Here is a 16750-nt window from a genome sequence, read left to right on the forward strand (position 1 = left end):
GGAGAGAAGAGGTAGAGGAGAGAGGGGGGAGGTTGGGGGGAAAAAGGGAGGAGTGGGGGAGAGCCTGGTGGGTGGGTAGTTGAAGGTAGGGGAGGTTGAGAAGAGACAGAGAGAGGATCCAGCTGGTTGCCTCTCTGACTGGATAATTTATGACAAAATAGTTTGAGATGAGCTTTCCAGGTTACATTTGCGACTGTCCAATCAGTGTCACCTTGCAGATAACACAGAATAAAATTAAATGAATGCAATGGAAACTTCCCTCAACTGGAGTTCAAATCCCACAGAACAGTTAAAATGAGGATATCAAGAATGAGGCAAGAGTTTAGGGATGAATTTTCCCCAGAGGGTAATGGATGTGAGGAGTAAGTTACCGGGGAGAAGGCTGGAGCAGACATGATGAAGGGGGCGTTGATTAGATGTGTTTTTGTACAGAGAGAAAGATGGTGAAAAGGTTGATTGACTTAATTGTGGAGAGTTTATTGGAGTCACTGCCGTTTCCTGTTCTTGTCTGATTTGTAACAAGTTTCAAAATCTACTTTTCAGAAAACTGGTGATCAGTATGCTGTAAAAGTGTTTAATCAAGTCAGTTATCTGCGACCTTATGAAGTACAGATGAGGGAGTTTGAAATGTTACGGAAATTAAGCCACAAGAATATTGTGAAACTGTTTGCAGTGGAGGAAGTGGTAAGTGTCTGATCCACTCACTGATCCAACGACCTTTAGCAGGTCATTGCAAACTCAATCCTCAGCAAGTGTGCAACATCTGTCATTCTCCAGTCCTCCGGTACCACCCTGTATCTCAGAGGATCACAAGTTAATGGTCAGTTGGTGAATTCCTCTGCAATTTCACCACAGTTAGAAGGCCAAAGAATTGGGAAGAAACTTAGTTTCAGTTTGAGTTTAACAAGAGCGTAGAGGGGATATCAATGTCCATCAAAAATGATTTGGCAGCACCACTACTGATCAAGCCCCGAAGCACGTATCTGCCAGACTGAACCTGCAATGAGGGAGAAATCCACAGGACTGCCTTCTCATGAATCTCCTGTTGCCACTGCACCTGCCCTCTGACAGATAAGAATGAGAGAGAACACAAGACATTGAGGACACCCCTTGTTGACTTGTGTTTAAAAGAAACATGTCAAAAAGGAGAACAAGAGAAGACCAGCTTGCCCAAACCTGTCCTGTACTGGTGTGATGTAACTTAAATCACCATTCCCATTAGATACATGATTAAGCAGGGAATAGCAGGATATGGACCACATGGAGGTAAAAAGTCTTTATTTTAGAAAGGCGTCATGTGCCGGAGCAGGCTTGATGGGCTGAAGCACCTGTTCCTGTGTTGTACTGTTCATTATTTATTCCCCCTTCATGTCCACTCCTCTCAGTCCCTGTCTTCCATCCAACAGTCATGCAATATTTCTATGAACAGCAAAAAGAAAAGGGGGAAAAATATGAGGAAAAATGAGGAGCAAAGCTCTGAGCAAACTCCTCTCTGAAGGAAAGTTTAGCCTCTTGCTTTTAACAACTGGAAGGAGAGAGGGAGAAAAACAGAAAATGCTGGAAAATCTTAGCAGGTCTGACAGCACCTGTGGAGAAAGGACAGAGCTAATGAAGGGTCATCCAGACATGAAACGTTGGCTCTATTCTCTGTCCACAGGTGCTGCCAGACCTGCTGAGATTTTCCAGCATTTTCTGTTTTTGTTTCAGATTCCAGCATCTGCAATATTTTGCTTTTAATATATTGGAAGGAGAGAGGGAATGATTAAGTACAGTCAATAATTCATAGGAAATAATTAAGTGCAGTAGGATATTCTGCAGACTGAATCATCCTGTTGTAAGATTTTCGTGTGAGTGGGAGCTTAAATGTAGTTTTGTCAAAATTCTGTCATGGGATCTGGACAATCACAATCTTGTTGGAGGTAAAATAAGGGTTGAGAGTTTACCATATTGTGACACCTTTCCTGATTTCCTTTCCTGATTCCTGAGCAGTTATTCCAGGAATTCAGCTGTATCACAGATGTAATGGAGCACCACAGGATATTAAAAATATCCTTTTATAATTGTGCTAAATAGATTTCTCCGGCAAATTCTAGCAAAAACAACTTAGATTTATTAACAGGTGAATGTCTTATTCAAGTCTGGGGATTATTATCGGGGATACTGGGAGCAGGTGGGTAATTGGAGTTGAGTTGGGGCCAAGGATCCACCTTGATGATATTGAATGGCAGGACATGTCCATCGGGCTGTTTGATCTACTCCTGCTCCTGATCAATGTATTCTTACAGTAGAATTACCCCAAACCAACCTACTCTCATCTGCTGGAGATCTGGCTGGCTCACACTTCCCCAAAACACTCAATGCTTCCTAGAGCCATCAGATGTAAAAGGGACCTCTGGAGCAACATCAGATACATCCCAACGATCATCTTACAGAAGAGACGCTACTTGGTTGGATGGAGTTAAGCTTCAGATCAACTATGAGTGATGGAATAGGCTTGAGAGGCTGAATGGCCTCTTCTTATTCTCACAATCACCAATAGACACTGAGAACCATGAAACATCATAAAAAAGTTTAATTCTGTGAATTCCCAGGGTATAGTCCTCTGCGCTGCTGGTGCTCAGAGTCCTTGGTATCTGTGTACAATCACTGAATGTGGTACGTACACCACTCGCTGCTGCCTTGTGCGCTGCTCTCTCAGTCTATGTATTGTAGGGTTTTGATGTTTCTCAGTGTGCCTTTCCTCTAGGGAGCCACCAAACAGAAAGTGCTGGTGATGGAATACTGCGCTGGTGGCAGCCTGCTCAGTGTCCTGGAAGAATCGGAAAATGCGTTTGGATTGTCGGAAGTGGAGTTTCTGATTGTGCTGGGAAGTGTTGGTGAGTTTCACGCTGTCCGTACATTCACTGGTTTACACTTAAGGAGGCATTTCATGGATCTGTGCCACAGGAGGGAATTTGGCAACTGGGAGGTGGCGAGTGACACCATGTCCTAAACCCAGCCACCAGGCAAAGGCCAGAAACCCTTTCAAAGAACATCCATTTCAGGCCAGAGACACTCACAGATCATTGGCTGAGAGAGGTATGAATTTGGTTCTGGAGCTGCCATTCAGAAGTACCTGGCAAAGAAAGAAATTGCATTTATATAGCACTTTTCACATCCTCCAGGTGTTGGAAGTACTTCACAGCCAATAACGTACATTTGAACCATGACTACCTAACAGGGTGGTGTTGATTGAAGGATAAATGATGACTGGGATGAGTCTATGCTTTGACCTAACAGCAAATTGTTCGCTGTTCCTCCACCTGGAGCAGGTAAACAGGAAGCTCTGAGAGTGCAGGTGCTGGGCAAAGCAATTGGAAAATCTCCCACAACCTCCAGCAATTGCACAGTGCTCCTTTATTGGATTCTGTTCCCTTAAAAGAATTGGCTAAATCACAAGACCAGGAGGAGGTCACCAACCCTGCTCTGTCATTCACTGAGATCAGGGCTGATCTATATCTTAATCCATTTACCTGCCTTAGTTCCATAACCCCTAATCACCTTCGCCCAATTGACCCCCCCAGCCTTACAACCTTTGGGAAGAGAGTAGGAAATATGGCAGCCAATTTGTGCACAGCAAGCTCCCACAAACAGCAGTGTGATAAATGACCAGAACGTCTGATTCATTTTTAGTGCTGTTGGCTGTGGGATGAAGATTGTGGAGATGTTACTTTATCAGACAGAACTGGATTGTGCTTCAGGCCCACAAGCAAAAGGCTGACACACAAACTCCTTCCCTGCCCCATCGTTATTTGCTTATTCTTCTATTACCAGTTGGTGGCATGAATCAGTTGCGAGAGAACGGAGTTGTCCACCGCGATATTAAACCCGGGAATATCATGCGAGTGGTTGGGGATGATGGTCAGTCGGTCTACAAACTGACGGATTTCGGAGCAGCACGGGAACTAGAGGATGATGAAAAGTTTCTGTCGTTGTACGGGACTGAGGAATATTTGGTTAGTACCCTTCCAAAATTCATTGAACGTGATGTAAGACAGTGACACTCATCATTGGACATGTTGTTGCTGGAGATCGAACAGGAGATAAGGCAGGATAGTATTGAGAAAGAACAGGATTACGTGATCTCTGGGAGGGTTAAGGAGTTATACAGATCAGGAAGATTGTAGATTGCACCCATTGTCTTTGCTGGCTTACCTAATGTCAACTGGAAGTCTCTGGAGGAAAAGGATGGAGGCAAAATGGGATTAAATCCTGGGGCAGACTTGGCTACGGTTTTCCAACGTCAGAGAATCTGCTGACCAGAATGACACTGGGAAACTTATTGAATAAAATTCCAGTGACAGTCAGTCAGTGCCTTAAGGAACGCAGGATTGGTGGGAATCTGGTGGGGGGGAGGGGAGGTTGGGGTTGAGGGGAGTGGCAGGGGGAGATCGGGTTTGAAGGGGTGGGGGGAAGACAGGGAAGCATTGAAATGAATTTTACAATCTCCGATGTTAATAGTTTGCCTTGTCCCCTCGCCAGCACCCGGATATATATGAACGCGCTGTACTTCGGAAACCTCAGAAGAAGGCGTATGGTGTGACGGTGGATCTGTGGAGTATCGGTGTGACATTCTACCAGGCAGCGACAGGCAACCTTCCCTTCATTCCATATGGAGGACCCCGCAAGAACAAGGAGATGATGCATGTCACTCTCAGCAAGGCTTTTGAATCTCACCTTCATATTAATTCATGTGCTTTTCTCGCTACTATTCAACCATCTATCTGTCCATGTTTAGCTCTCTCCCACATTCCACTTCATAACCATCCATTCATAAATCCCATCCCACGTGATTTCACCCCACCCACTCCATTTCTTCCATGAAATCATAAGACATAGAAGCAGAATGAGGCCACTCAGCCCATCGAGTCTGCTCTGCCATTCAATCATGGCTGATATTTTTCTCATCCCCATTCTCCTGCCTTTTCCCCATAACCCCTGATCCCCTTATTAATCAAGAACATATCTATCTCTGTCTTAAAGACACTCAGTGACCTGGCCTCTACAGCCTTCTGCGGCAAAGAGTTCCACAGATTCACCACTCTCTGGTTGAAGAAATTCCTCCTCATCTCTGTTTTAAAGGATCGTCCCTTTAGTCTGAGGTTGTGTTCTCTGGTTCTTCCATCTGTCTTCTTCCCTGTTCCATTTCTTAAATCTTCTGTCTCGCCCTATTCTTTTATCCAATCCCATTATCTCTATCCCACTAAACTCCTTAATCATCCTTCTATCCTATTCATCTCCCCTCCTCATCTCCTCTCTCTCTTAACTATCTTATCCATCTATCTCGGAGAATGGCCAGGTTTTTATCATCGCTAAATGTTTAATTCCAGGTTTAAGATCACGACTGAGAAACCAGAGGGAGCGATAGCGGGAGTGCAGTGGAAAGAATGTGGCCCAGTGGAGTGGAGTTATGAACTGCCGGCCAGTTGCAGGCTCTCTCAGTAAGTCCTCCTAAGATAGGCCATAATGGGAACATTAAGTCCCTGACTTACCGCTGGCTGGATTTTGGTAGTTATGTGGTTAGATTGTCTGAAGTTGATCGTACTGAGAAAAAAAAGCAAGATGTAACCTTGCAAACAATCCACAAGATGCACTGTCCCAGTGGGAGAAGGAGGAGAACATAGAACATTCCAGCGCAGTACAGGCCCTTCAGCCCTCGATGTTGCGCCGACCAGTGGAACCAATCTAATGACCCTCTAACCTAAACTATTCCAATGTTATCCATATGCCTATCCACTGACCATTCGAACGCCCTTAAAGTTGGCAAGTCCACAACTGCAGCAGGCAGGACATTCCACGCCCTTACTACCCCCTGAGTAAAGAACCTACCTCTGACATCCGTCCTATAATTACCACCCCTCAATTTAAAGCTATGTCCCCTCGTGTTAGCCATCACCATCCGAGGAAAAAGGCTCTCACTGTCTATGAGACCATTCAGCCACTTGAATCTGGTTCACTTGTTGATTGGATCATTGATATAAGACTCAGGAGTAAAGTAGGCCATTTGGCCCATTGAATCTGCTGTCCCATTCAGTGAGATCACGGCTGATTTGATATAATCCTCAACTCCACTTTCCTGCCTTATCCCCATAATCCTTGATTCCAATACTGATAAAAATCTCTATCTCAGCCTTGGACACTCTCAATGACCCAGTCTCTACAGATCTCTGCAATAAAGAATGCTACAGATTCACCACCCTCTGAGAGAAGGAATTCCTCGTCATCTCTGTCTAAAGGGTGACCCCCTTACTCTGAGATTCTGTCCTTTGGCCCTCGACCCTCCCATGGGGGAAAAGAACCTTTGGGCATCGCCCCTGTCAATCCCCCTGAGAATTCAATATGTCGCCTCTCATTCTTTGAAACTCCAGTAATAGATGTGATCAAAGAGTCTGACCTGATGTGCTGGTGAGGCTCAGTTGGCAATGAGGGCTCCTGTTTGGTTAATAAACTCTGTATGTACAATGGTCGGTGTAACTGATGTATTTTTCCTCTGATGTTTTCCTCCAGGGGTGTGAAGGATCTGCTAATTCCCATCCTCACCAGCATCCTGGAGGCTAATCAGGCCAAATGCTGGGGATTTGACCAGTTCTTTGCGGAAACCAATGACATTCTCCACAGAACTGTGATCCATATCTTTTCCTTGCAGCAAGCTACCATGCTTAAAGTTTACATTCATTCCTACAACACGTAAGACACCTTGTTTACCTGGAGCTTCTTAGACTTGATGATCATTTGATTTGATTTAATTTGATTTGATTTATTATTGTCACATGTATTAACACACAGTGAAAAGCATTGTTTCTTGTGTGCTATATTGACAAAGCATACTGTTCATAGAGAAGGAAATGAGAGAGTGCAGAATGTAGTGTTACAGTCATAGCTAGGACATAGCGAAAGATCAACATAATACAGGGTAAGTCCATTCAAAAGTCTGACAGCAGCAGGGGAGAAGCTGTTCTTGAGGCAGTTGGTACGTGACCTCAGACTTTTGTATCTTTTTCCCGACAGAAGTAGATGGAAGAGAGAATGTTCAGAGTGTGTGGGGTCCTTAATTATGCTGGCTGCTTTACTGAGGCAGCGGGAACTATAAACAGAGTCAGTGGATGGGAGGCTGGTTTCTGTGATGGATTGGGCTACATTCACGACCTTTTGTAGTTCCTTGCTGCCTTGGGTAGAGCAGGAGCCCAGACCAAGCTGTGATACAACCAGAAAGAATGCTTTCTATGGTGTATCTGTAAAAGTTGGTGAGAGTTGTAGCTGACATGCCAAATTTCCTTAGTTTTCTGAGAAATGAGAAGTATTGGTGGGCTTCCTTAACTATAGTGAGGGCATGGAGGGACCAGGACAGGTTGTTGGTGATCTGGACACCTGAAAACTTGAAGCTCTTGACCCTTTCTACTTTGTCCCCATTGATTTAGACAGGGGCATGTTCTCCTTTACGTTTCCTGAAGTTGATGACAATCTCCTTTGTTTTGTTGACATTGAAGGAGAGATTATTGTTGCCGCACCAGATTCTCTATCTCATTCCTGTACTCTGTCTCATCATTGTTTGAGATCCGACCCACTACGGTGATGTCATCAGCAAACTTGAAAATGGAGTTGAAGGGGAATTTGGCCACACAGTTATAGGTGTATAAGGAGTGTAGCGGGGGCTAAGAACACAGCCTTGTGGGGCACCGATGTTGAGGGTGATCATGGAGGAGGTGTTGCCTATCCTTACTGATTGTGGTCTGTGAGTTAGGAAGTTCAGGATCCAGTCGCAGAGGGAGGTGCCGAGGCCCAGGCCACAGAGTTTGTAAATGGGTGTGGTGGAATGGTGTTGAAGGCTGAGCTATAGTCAATAAATAGGAGTCTGATATAGGTGTCTGTTATCTAGGTGTTCCGCGGTTGGGTGCAGGGTCAGGGAAATAGTGTTTGCTGTGGATCTGTTGCGGCGGTAGACAAACTGTAGTGGATCCAGGGAGTCCGGGAGGCTGGAATTGATTTGTGCCATGACTAGCCTTTCAAAGCACTTCATAACGATGGACCTCAGAGCCACCGAATGATAGTTATTAAGGCTTTTCTTAGGCACTGTGATGATGGTCATCTTCTTGACGCAGATAAGGAACAAGCTGCCAGAGGTAGTAGTAGAGGCAGGTACAGTTTTGTCCTTTAAAAAACATTTAGATAGTTACATGGGTATGATGGGTATAGGGGGACATGGTCCAAATGCAGTTAATTGGGTTTAGTTGAAGGGTTTAAAAAGAAGGGCGGCATGGACAAGTTGGGCCGAAGGGCCTGTTTCCATGCTGTAAAACTCTATGACTCTATGATAGGAGCCAGAGTAGGCCATTCGGCCCTTCAACTCCTCTGCCATTCAATATACTCATGGCTGATCTACGATCTCAACTCCATTTTCTTGCACTGTCCCCGTATTCTTTAATATCTTTAATATCTATCAATCTATTGGTCTCTATAGGAACGGGATGTGAGCGTTGCTGGCAAATCCACCATTGTTGCCCCTCATAAAGGCCTTTGAGAAGATGATGGTACCTTCTAGAAGCAGAGTGCTATTGAGAGAATGGTTAGCATAGCGTTTGGGATCTTCAACTTAATTTATTGGTTAGTGACATAGAAGCAGGGAGGTTACGCTGAACCTTTCTAAAGGTCTGGTTAGGTCAAAACTATAGCGTCCAGTTCACACATCAGGCTGCATGTGAGGGTCCTTGAGAGGGTATAGAGGAGATTTACCAGAATGTTGCCAGGGTTAGGGGTTTTTGCTAAAAGGTTAGCTTGAAAAAGTTGTGGTTGATCTCCTGAGGGAAAATTTGAGAGGAAATTTGATTAAGGTGTACAAAGTTTTAGATAAGGTAGACAGAAAATCTGTTGCCATTAGCTTAAACCATGCAGTGTAGGATTGGAATCATATGCAGAGCCTGATTGGGTAGGAGTTTGATACATCCCCTTCTCTGTCCGATATCAGTGACCGATTGGTATTTCCAATGACCCGTCTGTCAGTTTTCCTGATTTTTCAATCTGATTCCAATGCGCAGACAATCACGTTCACAGAATTCAGCTTTTCAATTTGCCATGGAATCACCTGGATATGTTACAATCACAGTGCAAAGTGGAACTCTTATTTATAAGCTTGGGCTGTCTATCAATTTATAAGAGGGAGGTTGGAGGATTTGCCCCGAATGAGAATATAAACAAATCAACAAATATTTAAATTCTACACTGGAAAGCAAGTTTGGAAAAGAGTGTAATTAACTGCTGAAATTAACACAGAGCTGGAATGGAATTACCACAAGATCTCAAAGCTGGATTCAAAAATAAAGGCAAAGGAGAAACTGTTTCAAAAGAGGCTAGTTCTATGTAGAAGCTATCTGGCTGTTCACTGTTAGAATAGCCTGAGGAAGAAAGATATTCTCAAACCTTTATTTTCTGTCATTGAATCCTAGAATTATTACAGAACTGAAGGAGGTAATTTGGCCATCATATTCATACTAGCTGTCACTGGGGTACAGTTCCTGAAGGTGCTGACTCTCACTGGGATACAGTTCCTGAAGGTGCTGACTCTCACTGGGATACAGTTCCTGAAGGTGCTGACTCTCACTGGGATACAGTTCCTGAAGGTGCTGACTCTCACTGGGATACAGTTCCTGAAGGTGCTGACTCTCACTGGGATACAGTTCCTGAAGGTGCTGACTCTCACTGGGATACAGTTCCTGAAGGTGCTCACTCTCACTGGGATACAGTTCCTGAAGGTGCTGACTCTCACTGGGATACAGTTCCTGAAGGTGCTGACTCTCACTGGGATACAGTTCCTGAAGGTGCTGACTCTCACTGGGGTACAGTTCCTGAAGGTGCTGACTCTCACTGGGATACAGTTCCTGAATGTGCTGACTCTCACTGGGATACAGTTCCTGAAGGTGCTGACTCTCACTGGGATACAGTTCCTGAAGGTGCTGACTCTCACTGGGATACAGTTCCTGAAGGTGCTGACTCTCACTGGGATACAGTTCCTGAAGGTGCTCACTCTCACTGGGATACAGTTCCTGAAGGCGCTGACTCTCACTGGGATACAGTTCCTGAAGGTGCTGACTCTCACTGGGATACAGTTCCTGAAGGTGCTGACTCTCACTGGGATACAGTTCCTGAAGGTGCTGACTCTCACTGGGATCCAGTTCCTGAAGGCGCTGACTCTCACTGGGATACAGTTCCTGAAGGTGCTGACTCTCACTGGGATCCAGTTCCTGAAGGTGCTGACTCTCACTGGGATACAGTTCCTGAAGGTGCTGACTCTCACTGGGGTACAGTTCCTGAAGGTGCTGACTCTCACTGGGATCCAGTTCCTGAAGGTGCTGACTCTCACTGGGGTACAGTTCCTGAAGGTGCTGACTCTCACTGGGATACAGTTCCTGAAGGTGCTGACTCTCACTGGGATCCAGTTCCTGAAGGTGCTGACTCTCACTGGGGTACAGTTCCTGAAGGTGCTGACTCTCACTGGGATCCAGTTCCTGAAGGTGCTGACTCTCACTGGGGTACAGTTCCTGAAGGTGCTGACTCTCACTGGGATACAGTTCCTGAAGGTGCTGACTCTCACTGGGATACAGTTCCTGAAGGTGCTGACTCTCACTGGGATACAGTTCCTGAAGGTGCTGACTCTCACTGGGATACAGTTCCTGAAGGTGCTGACTCTCACTGGGATCCAGTTCCTGAAGGTGCTGACTCTCACTGGGGGACAGTTCCTGAAGGTGCTGACTCTCACTGGGATACAGTTCCTGAAGGTGCTGACTCTCACTGGGATACAGTTCCTGAAGGTGCTGACTCTCACTGGGATACAGTTCCTGAAGGTGCTGACTCTCACTGGGATACAGTTCCTGAAGGTGCTGACTCTCAGTGGGGGACAGTTCCTGAAGGTGCTGACTCTCAATAGGATACAGTTCCTGAAGGTGCTGACTCTCACTGGGATACAGTTCCTGAAGGTGCTGACTCTCACTGGGATCCAGTTCCTGAAGGTGCTGACTCTCACTGGGGGACAGTTCCTGAAGGTGCTGACTCTCACTGGGATACAGTTCCTGAAGGTGCTGACTCTCACTGGGATACAGTTCCTGAAGGTGCTGACTCTCACTGGGATACAGTTCCTGAAGGTGCTGACTCTCACTGGGATACAGTTCCTGAAGGTGCTGACTCTCACTGGGATACAGTTCCTGAAGGTGCTGACTCTCACTGGGATACAGTTCCTGAATGTGCTGACTCTCACTGGGATACAGTTCCTGAAGGTGCTGATTCTCACTGGGATACAGTTCCTGAAGGTGCTGATTCTCACTGGGATACAGTTCCTGAAGGTGCTGATTCTCACTGGGATACAGTTCCTGAAGGTGCTGACTCTCACTGGGATACAGTTCCTGAAGGTGCTGACTCTCACTGGGATACAGTTCCTGAAGGTGCTGACTCTCACTGGGATACAGTTCCTGAAGGTGCTGATTCTCACTGGGATACAGTTCCTGAAGGTGCTGACTCTCACTGGGATACAGTTCCTGAAGGTGCTGACTCTCACTAGGATACAGTTCCTGAAGGTGCTGACTCTCACTGGGATACAGTTCCTGAAGGTGCTGACTCTCACTGGGATACAGTTCCTGAAGGTGCTGACGCTCACTAGGATACAGTTCCTGAAGGTGCTGACTCTCACTGGGATACAGTTCCTGAAGGTGCTGACTCTCACTGGGATACAGTTCCTGAAGGTGCTGACTCTCACTGGGATACAGTTCCTGAAGGTGCTGACTCTCACTGGGATACAGTTCCTGAAGGTGCTGACGCTCACTAGGATACAGTTCCTGAAGGTGCTGACTCTCACTGGGATACAGTTCCTGAAGGTGCTGACTCTCACTGGGATACAGTTCCTGAAGGTGCTGACGCTCACTAGGATACAGTTCCTGAAGGTGCTGACTCTCACTGGGATACAGTTCCTGAAGGTGCTGACTCTCACTGGGATACAGTTCCTGAAGGTGCTGACTCTCACTGGGATACAGTTCCTGAAGGTGCTGACTCTCACTGGGATACAGTTCCTGAAGGTGCTGACGCTCACTAGGATACAGTTCCTGAAGGTGCTGACTCTCACTGGGATACAGTTCCTGAAGGTGCTGACTCTCACTGGGATACAGTTCCTGAAGGTGCTGATTCTCACTGGGATACAGTTCCTGAAGGTGCTGACTCTCACTGGGATACAGTTCCTGAAGGTGCTGATTCTCACTGGGATACAGTTCCTGAAGGTGCTGACTCTCACTGGGATACAGTTCCTGAAGGTGCTGACTCTCACTGGGATACAGTTCCTGAAGGTGCTGACTCTCACTGGGATACAGTTCCTGAAGGTGCTGATTCTCACTGGGATACAGTTCCTGAAGGTGCTGACTCTCACTGGGATACAGTTCCTGAAGGTGCTGACGCTCACTAGGATACAGTTCCTGAAGGTGCTGACTCTCACTGGGATACAGTTCCTGAAGGTGCTGACTCTCACTGGGATACAGTTCCTGAAGGTGCTGACTCTCACTGGGATACAGTTCCTGAAGGTGCTGACGCTCACTGGGATACAGTTCCTGAAGGTGCTGACTCTCACTGGGATACAGTTCCTGAAGGTGCTGACGCTCACTAGGATACAGTTCCTGAAGGTGCTGACTCTCACTGGGATACAGTTCCTGAAGGTGCTGACTCTCACTGGGATACAGTTCCTGAAGGTGCTGATTCTCACTGGGATACAGTTCCTGAAGGTGCTGACTCTCACTGGGATACAGTTCCTGAAGGTGCTGACTCTCACTGGGATACAGTTCCTGAAGGTGCTGACTCTCACTGGGATACAGTTCCTGAAGGTGCTGACTCTCACTGGGATACAGTTCCTGAAGGTGCTGACTCTCACTGGGATACAGTTCAGAAGGTGCTGACTCTCACTGGGATACAGTTCCTGAAGGTGCTGACTCTCACTGGGATACAGTTCCTGAAGGTGCTGACGCTCACTAGGATACAGTTCCTGAAGGTGCTGACTCTCACTGGGTCAATTCAGATCCCATTTTCCCAAAGCTTTTTACACTTTTTCCCTTCAGTTGCTTATCCAGTTCCATTTTGGAAGCCATGATTGAATCTGCCTTCACCACTCTCAGACAGAGCATTCCAGATCTTAGCCATTCACCGTTTAAAAGAGATTTTCCTCATATCATTTCTGATTCTTTTGCTAATCACATTAAATTAGTAGCCTCAGTTCTCTTTCACCAATAGGCACAGTTTATCATTGTCTACGCTGTCCTCATCCTTTTAGAATTGAACATTCCTTATCGAATCTACTCTTAATCTCCTTTTCTTGAAGGAGAACAGCCCCAGCTTCTCTTCCCAATCCTCGTATTTGAAGTCTCTCATCCCTGGAACCACTTCTGGAAAATATTTATGCATCCTCACATCCTTCCTAAAGTGTGCTGTCCAGAAGTGAAACACAATGACTCCGGTGGAATCAGTGTTTAATAACAGTTCATTATAACTTCCACCTATTGTTACTGTCACTCGCTCACCCCCACCCTTCCCCAGTGACTGTAATTGCTGTGTTACTATCTTCACCTGATGCATTTTGAATCCCCAGTGAAAGCTTATTCCTGATATTAAACAGAAATCCTGACTAAACTCCAGAATACCTCACCTTACCCAACAGTGTAAAACCCTGAGGAACTCTGGCTCTCGTCCAACTCAACCCATGCAGAATCACTCACCACTGACCCTGTCACCCTCAGCCCTGCTGTTACTCCAAAACTGATCACAGTTAAGTAGGTTGTGAGGGTGCGAATGAGCGCTGCGTTAACCCGAGCACATCACACAACAATCCCACTGACCCGCAACTTGCAAATGGCTGTACCCCTCTACTCACAATTCCTTTAGTTTAGATAGTCTAGCAGTGCCTGTCTTCACAGTATTGTACAAGTCTGTATTAGATGTTGGGGGTCTGGTTAGCTGAATCGATAGCCTGCGTGTGGCATGGATTCAGTTCCAGCTGAGCTAAGCCCGGGGCCTGCCCCCTAACTTTACCCCTGAGAGTTGGAGGCAATGGCCACCCACCTCTGACACAAATGGCCGAGCTCAGCATGAAATATCAGCAGACAACGAGATAAGGTGATCATTAGCCCACCGAGGATGGCACGGTGGCACAGTGGTTAGAACTGCTGCCTCACAACACCAGGGACCCACGTTCAATTCCGGCTTTGGTTCACTGTCTGTGCGGGGTTTGCACATTCTCCCCGTGTCTGCGTGGGTTTCCTCCAGGTGCTTCAGTTTCCTCCCGCAGTCCAAAGGTGTGTGGATTAGGTTGATTGGCTGTGCTACATTGACCTTTAATGTTAGCAGGATTAGGATTACGAGGATAGGGTTTGGCTGAGATTGTTGCTGATGCAGGTTCGATGGGCCGAATGGCCTCCTTGTGCATTGTAGGGATTCTCTTAACCAGAGCACACAAGGATGGAGAAATGAGCAGTGTGTAGTGTGTTCAGAGCCCTGAGTAAAGCTGGGAGCAGGTTCTGGAATTCTGTCCTCATTCACACACACATTCTGACGGTTCACCCTCTGCTGGAAGGTTGCTTGCTTTTTGTCTTTTGATGGAGAACTTGCTTCTGATGTTGTTACCTTAGCTTTGGTCCCATCACACTGCTCATTAATACATGGCTTCCCTCTGCTGTCACCTCCTTGTTCTCCATGATTGGGTAACTTTGTCCTCTCTATTATTGTGCAGTGCAGCTAATGAAGTCATTTCTTGTCTTTACTGCATTAAAGGGACTTTGTTACAATAGGTTTGACTATCTGTGATCAGAAACCATAAGTTTCCTGTCAGTTAGAAGGTCCCACACCTAACCTGCACGTAAGCATTTACCAGAAGTTCTATTACATCATTGTCAGGATGTTGGTAAGGTCCCTTAATCACACCTCCCCTTAACTTCCTCCACTCGTTAATGTCTTGTCAATTACATTGTTCAGGTTTGTTCATGTTTCAATTGTTAAAGTTAAGAGAAGCAGGTGATGGGTATTTGTTGTCTTTGGGCAGGTGTAAGTAGGGGATAGCTGGGACACTGGGCTGTCTGGGAGCTGACCTGCAAGTCTGAACATCTGAAAAAAACACTCTCAATAAAGAAAAGCTTCACATCTTGGTTTCAGCTTCACCAACCATCTTGGTTCCTCGTCACACCACCAACCTTTAGCATGTCCCAGCCTCTTGAATTACTCAGAGTTCTGAGATATTACATCCAGAAAGAAAGAAAGTGGTTGCATTTCACAGAACTGTAAGGAAGTCCAAAGAGGTTTCACAGGCAATGAAGTAACTTGACAGAGTCAAAACTGAGATAAGGGTTGGGAAGAGTAGGAGAGGTGAGGTAATCGATGAAATATTGAGGAGGAGATCCCAAATTTCCATTTTCAAGGTCTGTAGATTATAGAAGGGAAGTGAGAAATGCCACATGTCTGGGAAAGTCATAGAGATATGAAGGATGGAAACTGGCCCTTCAGCCCAACTGGTCCAGGCTGAGGGTGAGTTAAAGTTGAAGGTGTTGCAATGATTCGTCATTTGAATACAGCAAGGACACAGAGAGAGACTGGACTTGTTAGAAACACCACGGTGGCTGCAATAATCATAAAAGCATTCATTTAAAATGTGTGGAGATGAGAAGCATTGAGACAGAAATGGGGAGGTTCGTGTCAGTCAGCTCATCATTTTAGCATCAAGATCCTTCCTTTGTTTTTCACAGAATCAGCATATTGTTGAGTGCCATCTTCAAACAGACAAAGATCTCCCCTCAGAATCAAGAGTTCATTTATGAAGGGCATCGCTTGGAACTGGAGCTGACTCAGGAGGTACAGTGCCTTCCGAAAACAACCGAGGACAGGCCTATCGTGCTGGTGAGCACGGAGCCCACAGTGTCAATTGGACCCATTTACAAAGGGCGTAAGTAACTGGGTGACTGGTTTGAGGTTTAGCCCAGGTTCCTAGTTAGAGCGAGGTGGATAGAGCTCTTGTTTCAGTTCAGGTTACCATTGCAGCAACGATTACAAAACTCATGTTATGGTTCCATTAGAATGTTCAGCATTGATTTGGATTCAGAATGTTCAGATTGAAAGCATTTCAATTCGATCAAAATTTTCAAAACCTTGTGGAATAGATAGAACATAGAACATTACAGCGCAGTACAGGCCCTTCAGCCCTCGATGTTGTGCCAACCAGTGGAACCAATCTAATGACCCTCTAACCTAAACTATTCCAATATTATCCATGTGCCTATCCACTGACCATTTGAACACCCTTAAAGTTGGTGAGTCCACAACTGCTGCAGGCAGGGCATTCCACGCCCTTACTACCCTCTGAGTAAAGAACCTACCTCTGACATCCGTCCTATAATTACCACCTCTCAATTTAAAGCTCTGTCCCCTCATGTTAGTCATCACCATCCGAGGTAAAAGGCTCTCACTGTCCACCCTATCCAATCCTCTGATCATCCTGTATGCCTCAATTAGGTCATCTCTTAACCTCCTTCTCTCTAATAAAAATAACCTCAAGTCCCTCAGCCTTTCCTCATAAGACCTTCCCACCATACCAGGCAACATCCTGGTAAACCTCCTCTGCATCCTTTCCAATGCTTCCACATCTTTCTTATAATGCGGCGACCAGAACTGTACGCAATACTCCAAGTGCGGCCGCACCAGAGTTTTGTAC

At 46.0% G+C, this 16750-nt stretch overlaps 1 protein-coding gene across 1 annotated transcript in view; it reads left to right on the forward strand.

Annotated features, from left to right (window-relative positions):
- LOC145356826 (serine/threonine-protein kinase TBK1-like) overlaps window positions 1–16750 on the forward strand; it is a 56482-nt gene that overhangs the window by 10013 nt on the left and 29719 nt on the right. The window contains exons 3-9 of the mRNA XM_080209735.1: window positions 544–684; window positions 2747–2876; window positions 3814–3995; window positions 4522–4682; window positions 5370–5480; window positions 6547–6726; window positions 15789–15985. Of these exons, the coding sequence (XP_080065861.1) occupies window positions 544–684; window positions 2747–2876; window positions 3814–3995; window positions 4522–4682; window positions 5370–5480; window positions 6547–6726; window positions 15789–15985 (1102 nt within the window). The remainder of the gene's footprint in view (window positions 1–543; window positions 685–2746; window positions 2877–3813; window positions 3996–4521; window positions 4683–5369; window positions 5481–6546; window positions 6727–15788; window positions 15986–16750) is intronic.

This window comes from Carcharhinus amblyrhynchos, chromosome 22 (assembly GCF_965287045.1).
Source record: "Carcharhinus amblyrhynchos chromosome 22, sCarAmb.v2.hapA, whole genome shotgun sequence".
NCBI classification, from domain to species: Eukaryota; Metazoa; Chordata; class Chondrichthyes; order Carcharhiniformes; family Carcharhinidae; genus Carcharhinus; species Carcharhinus amblyrhynchos.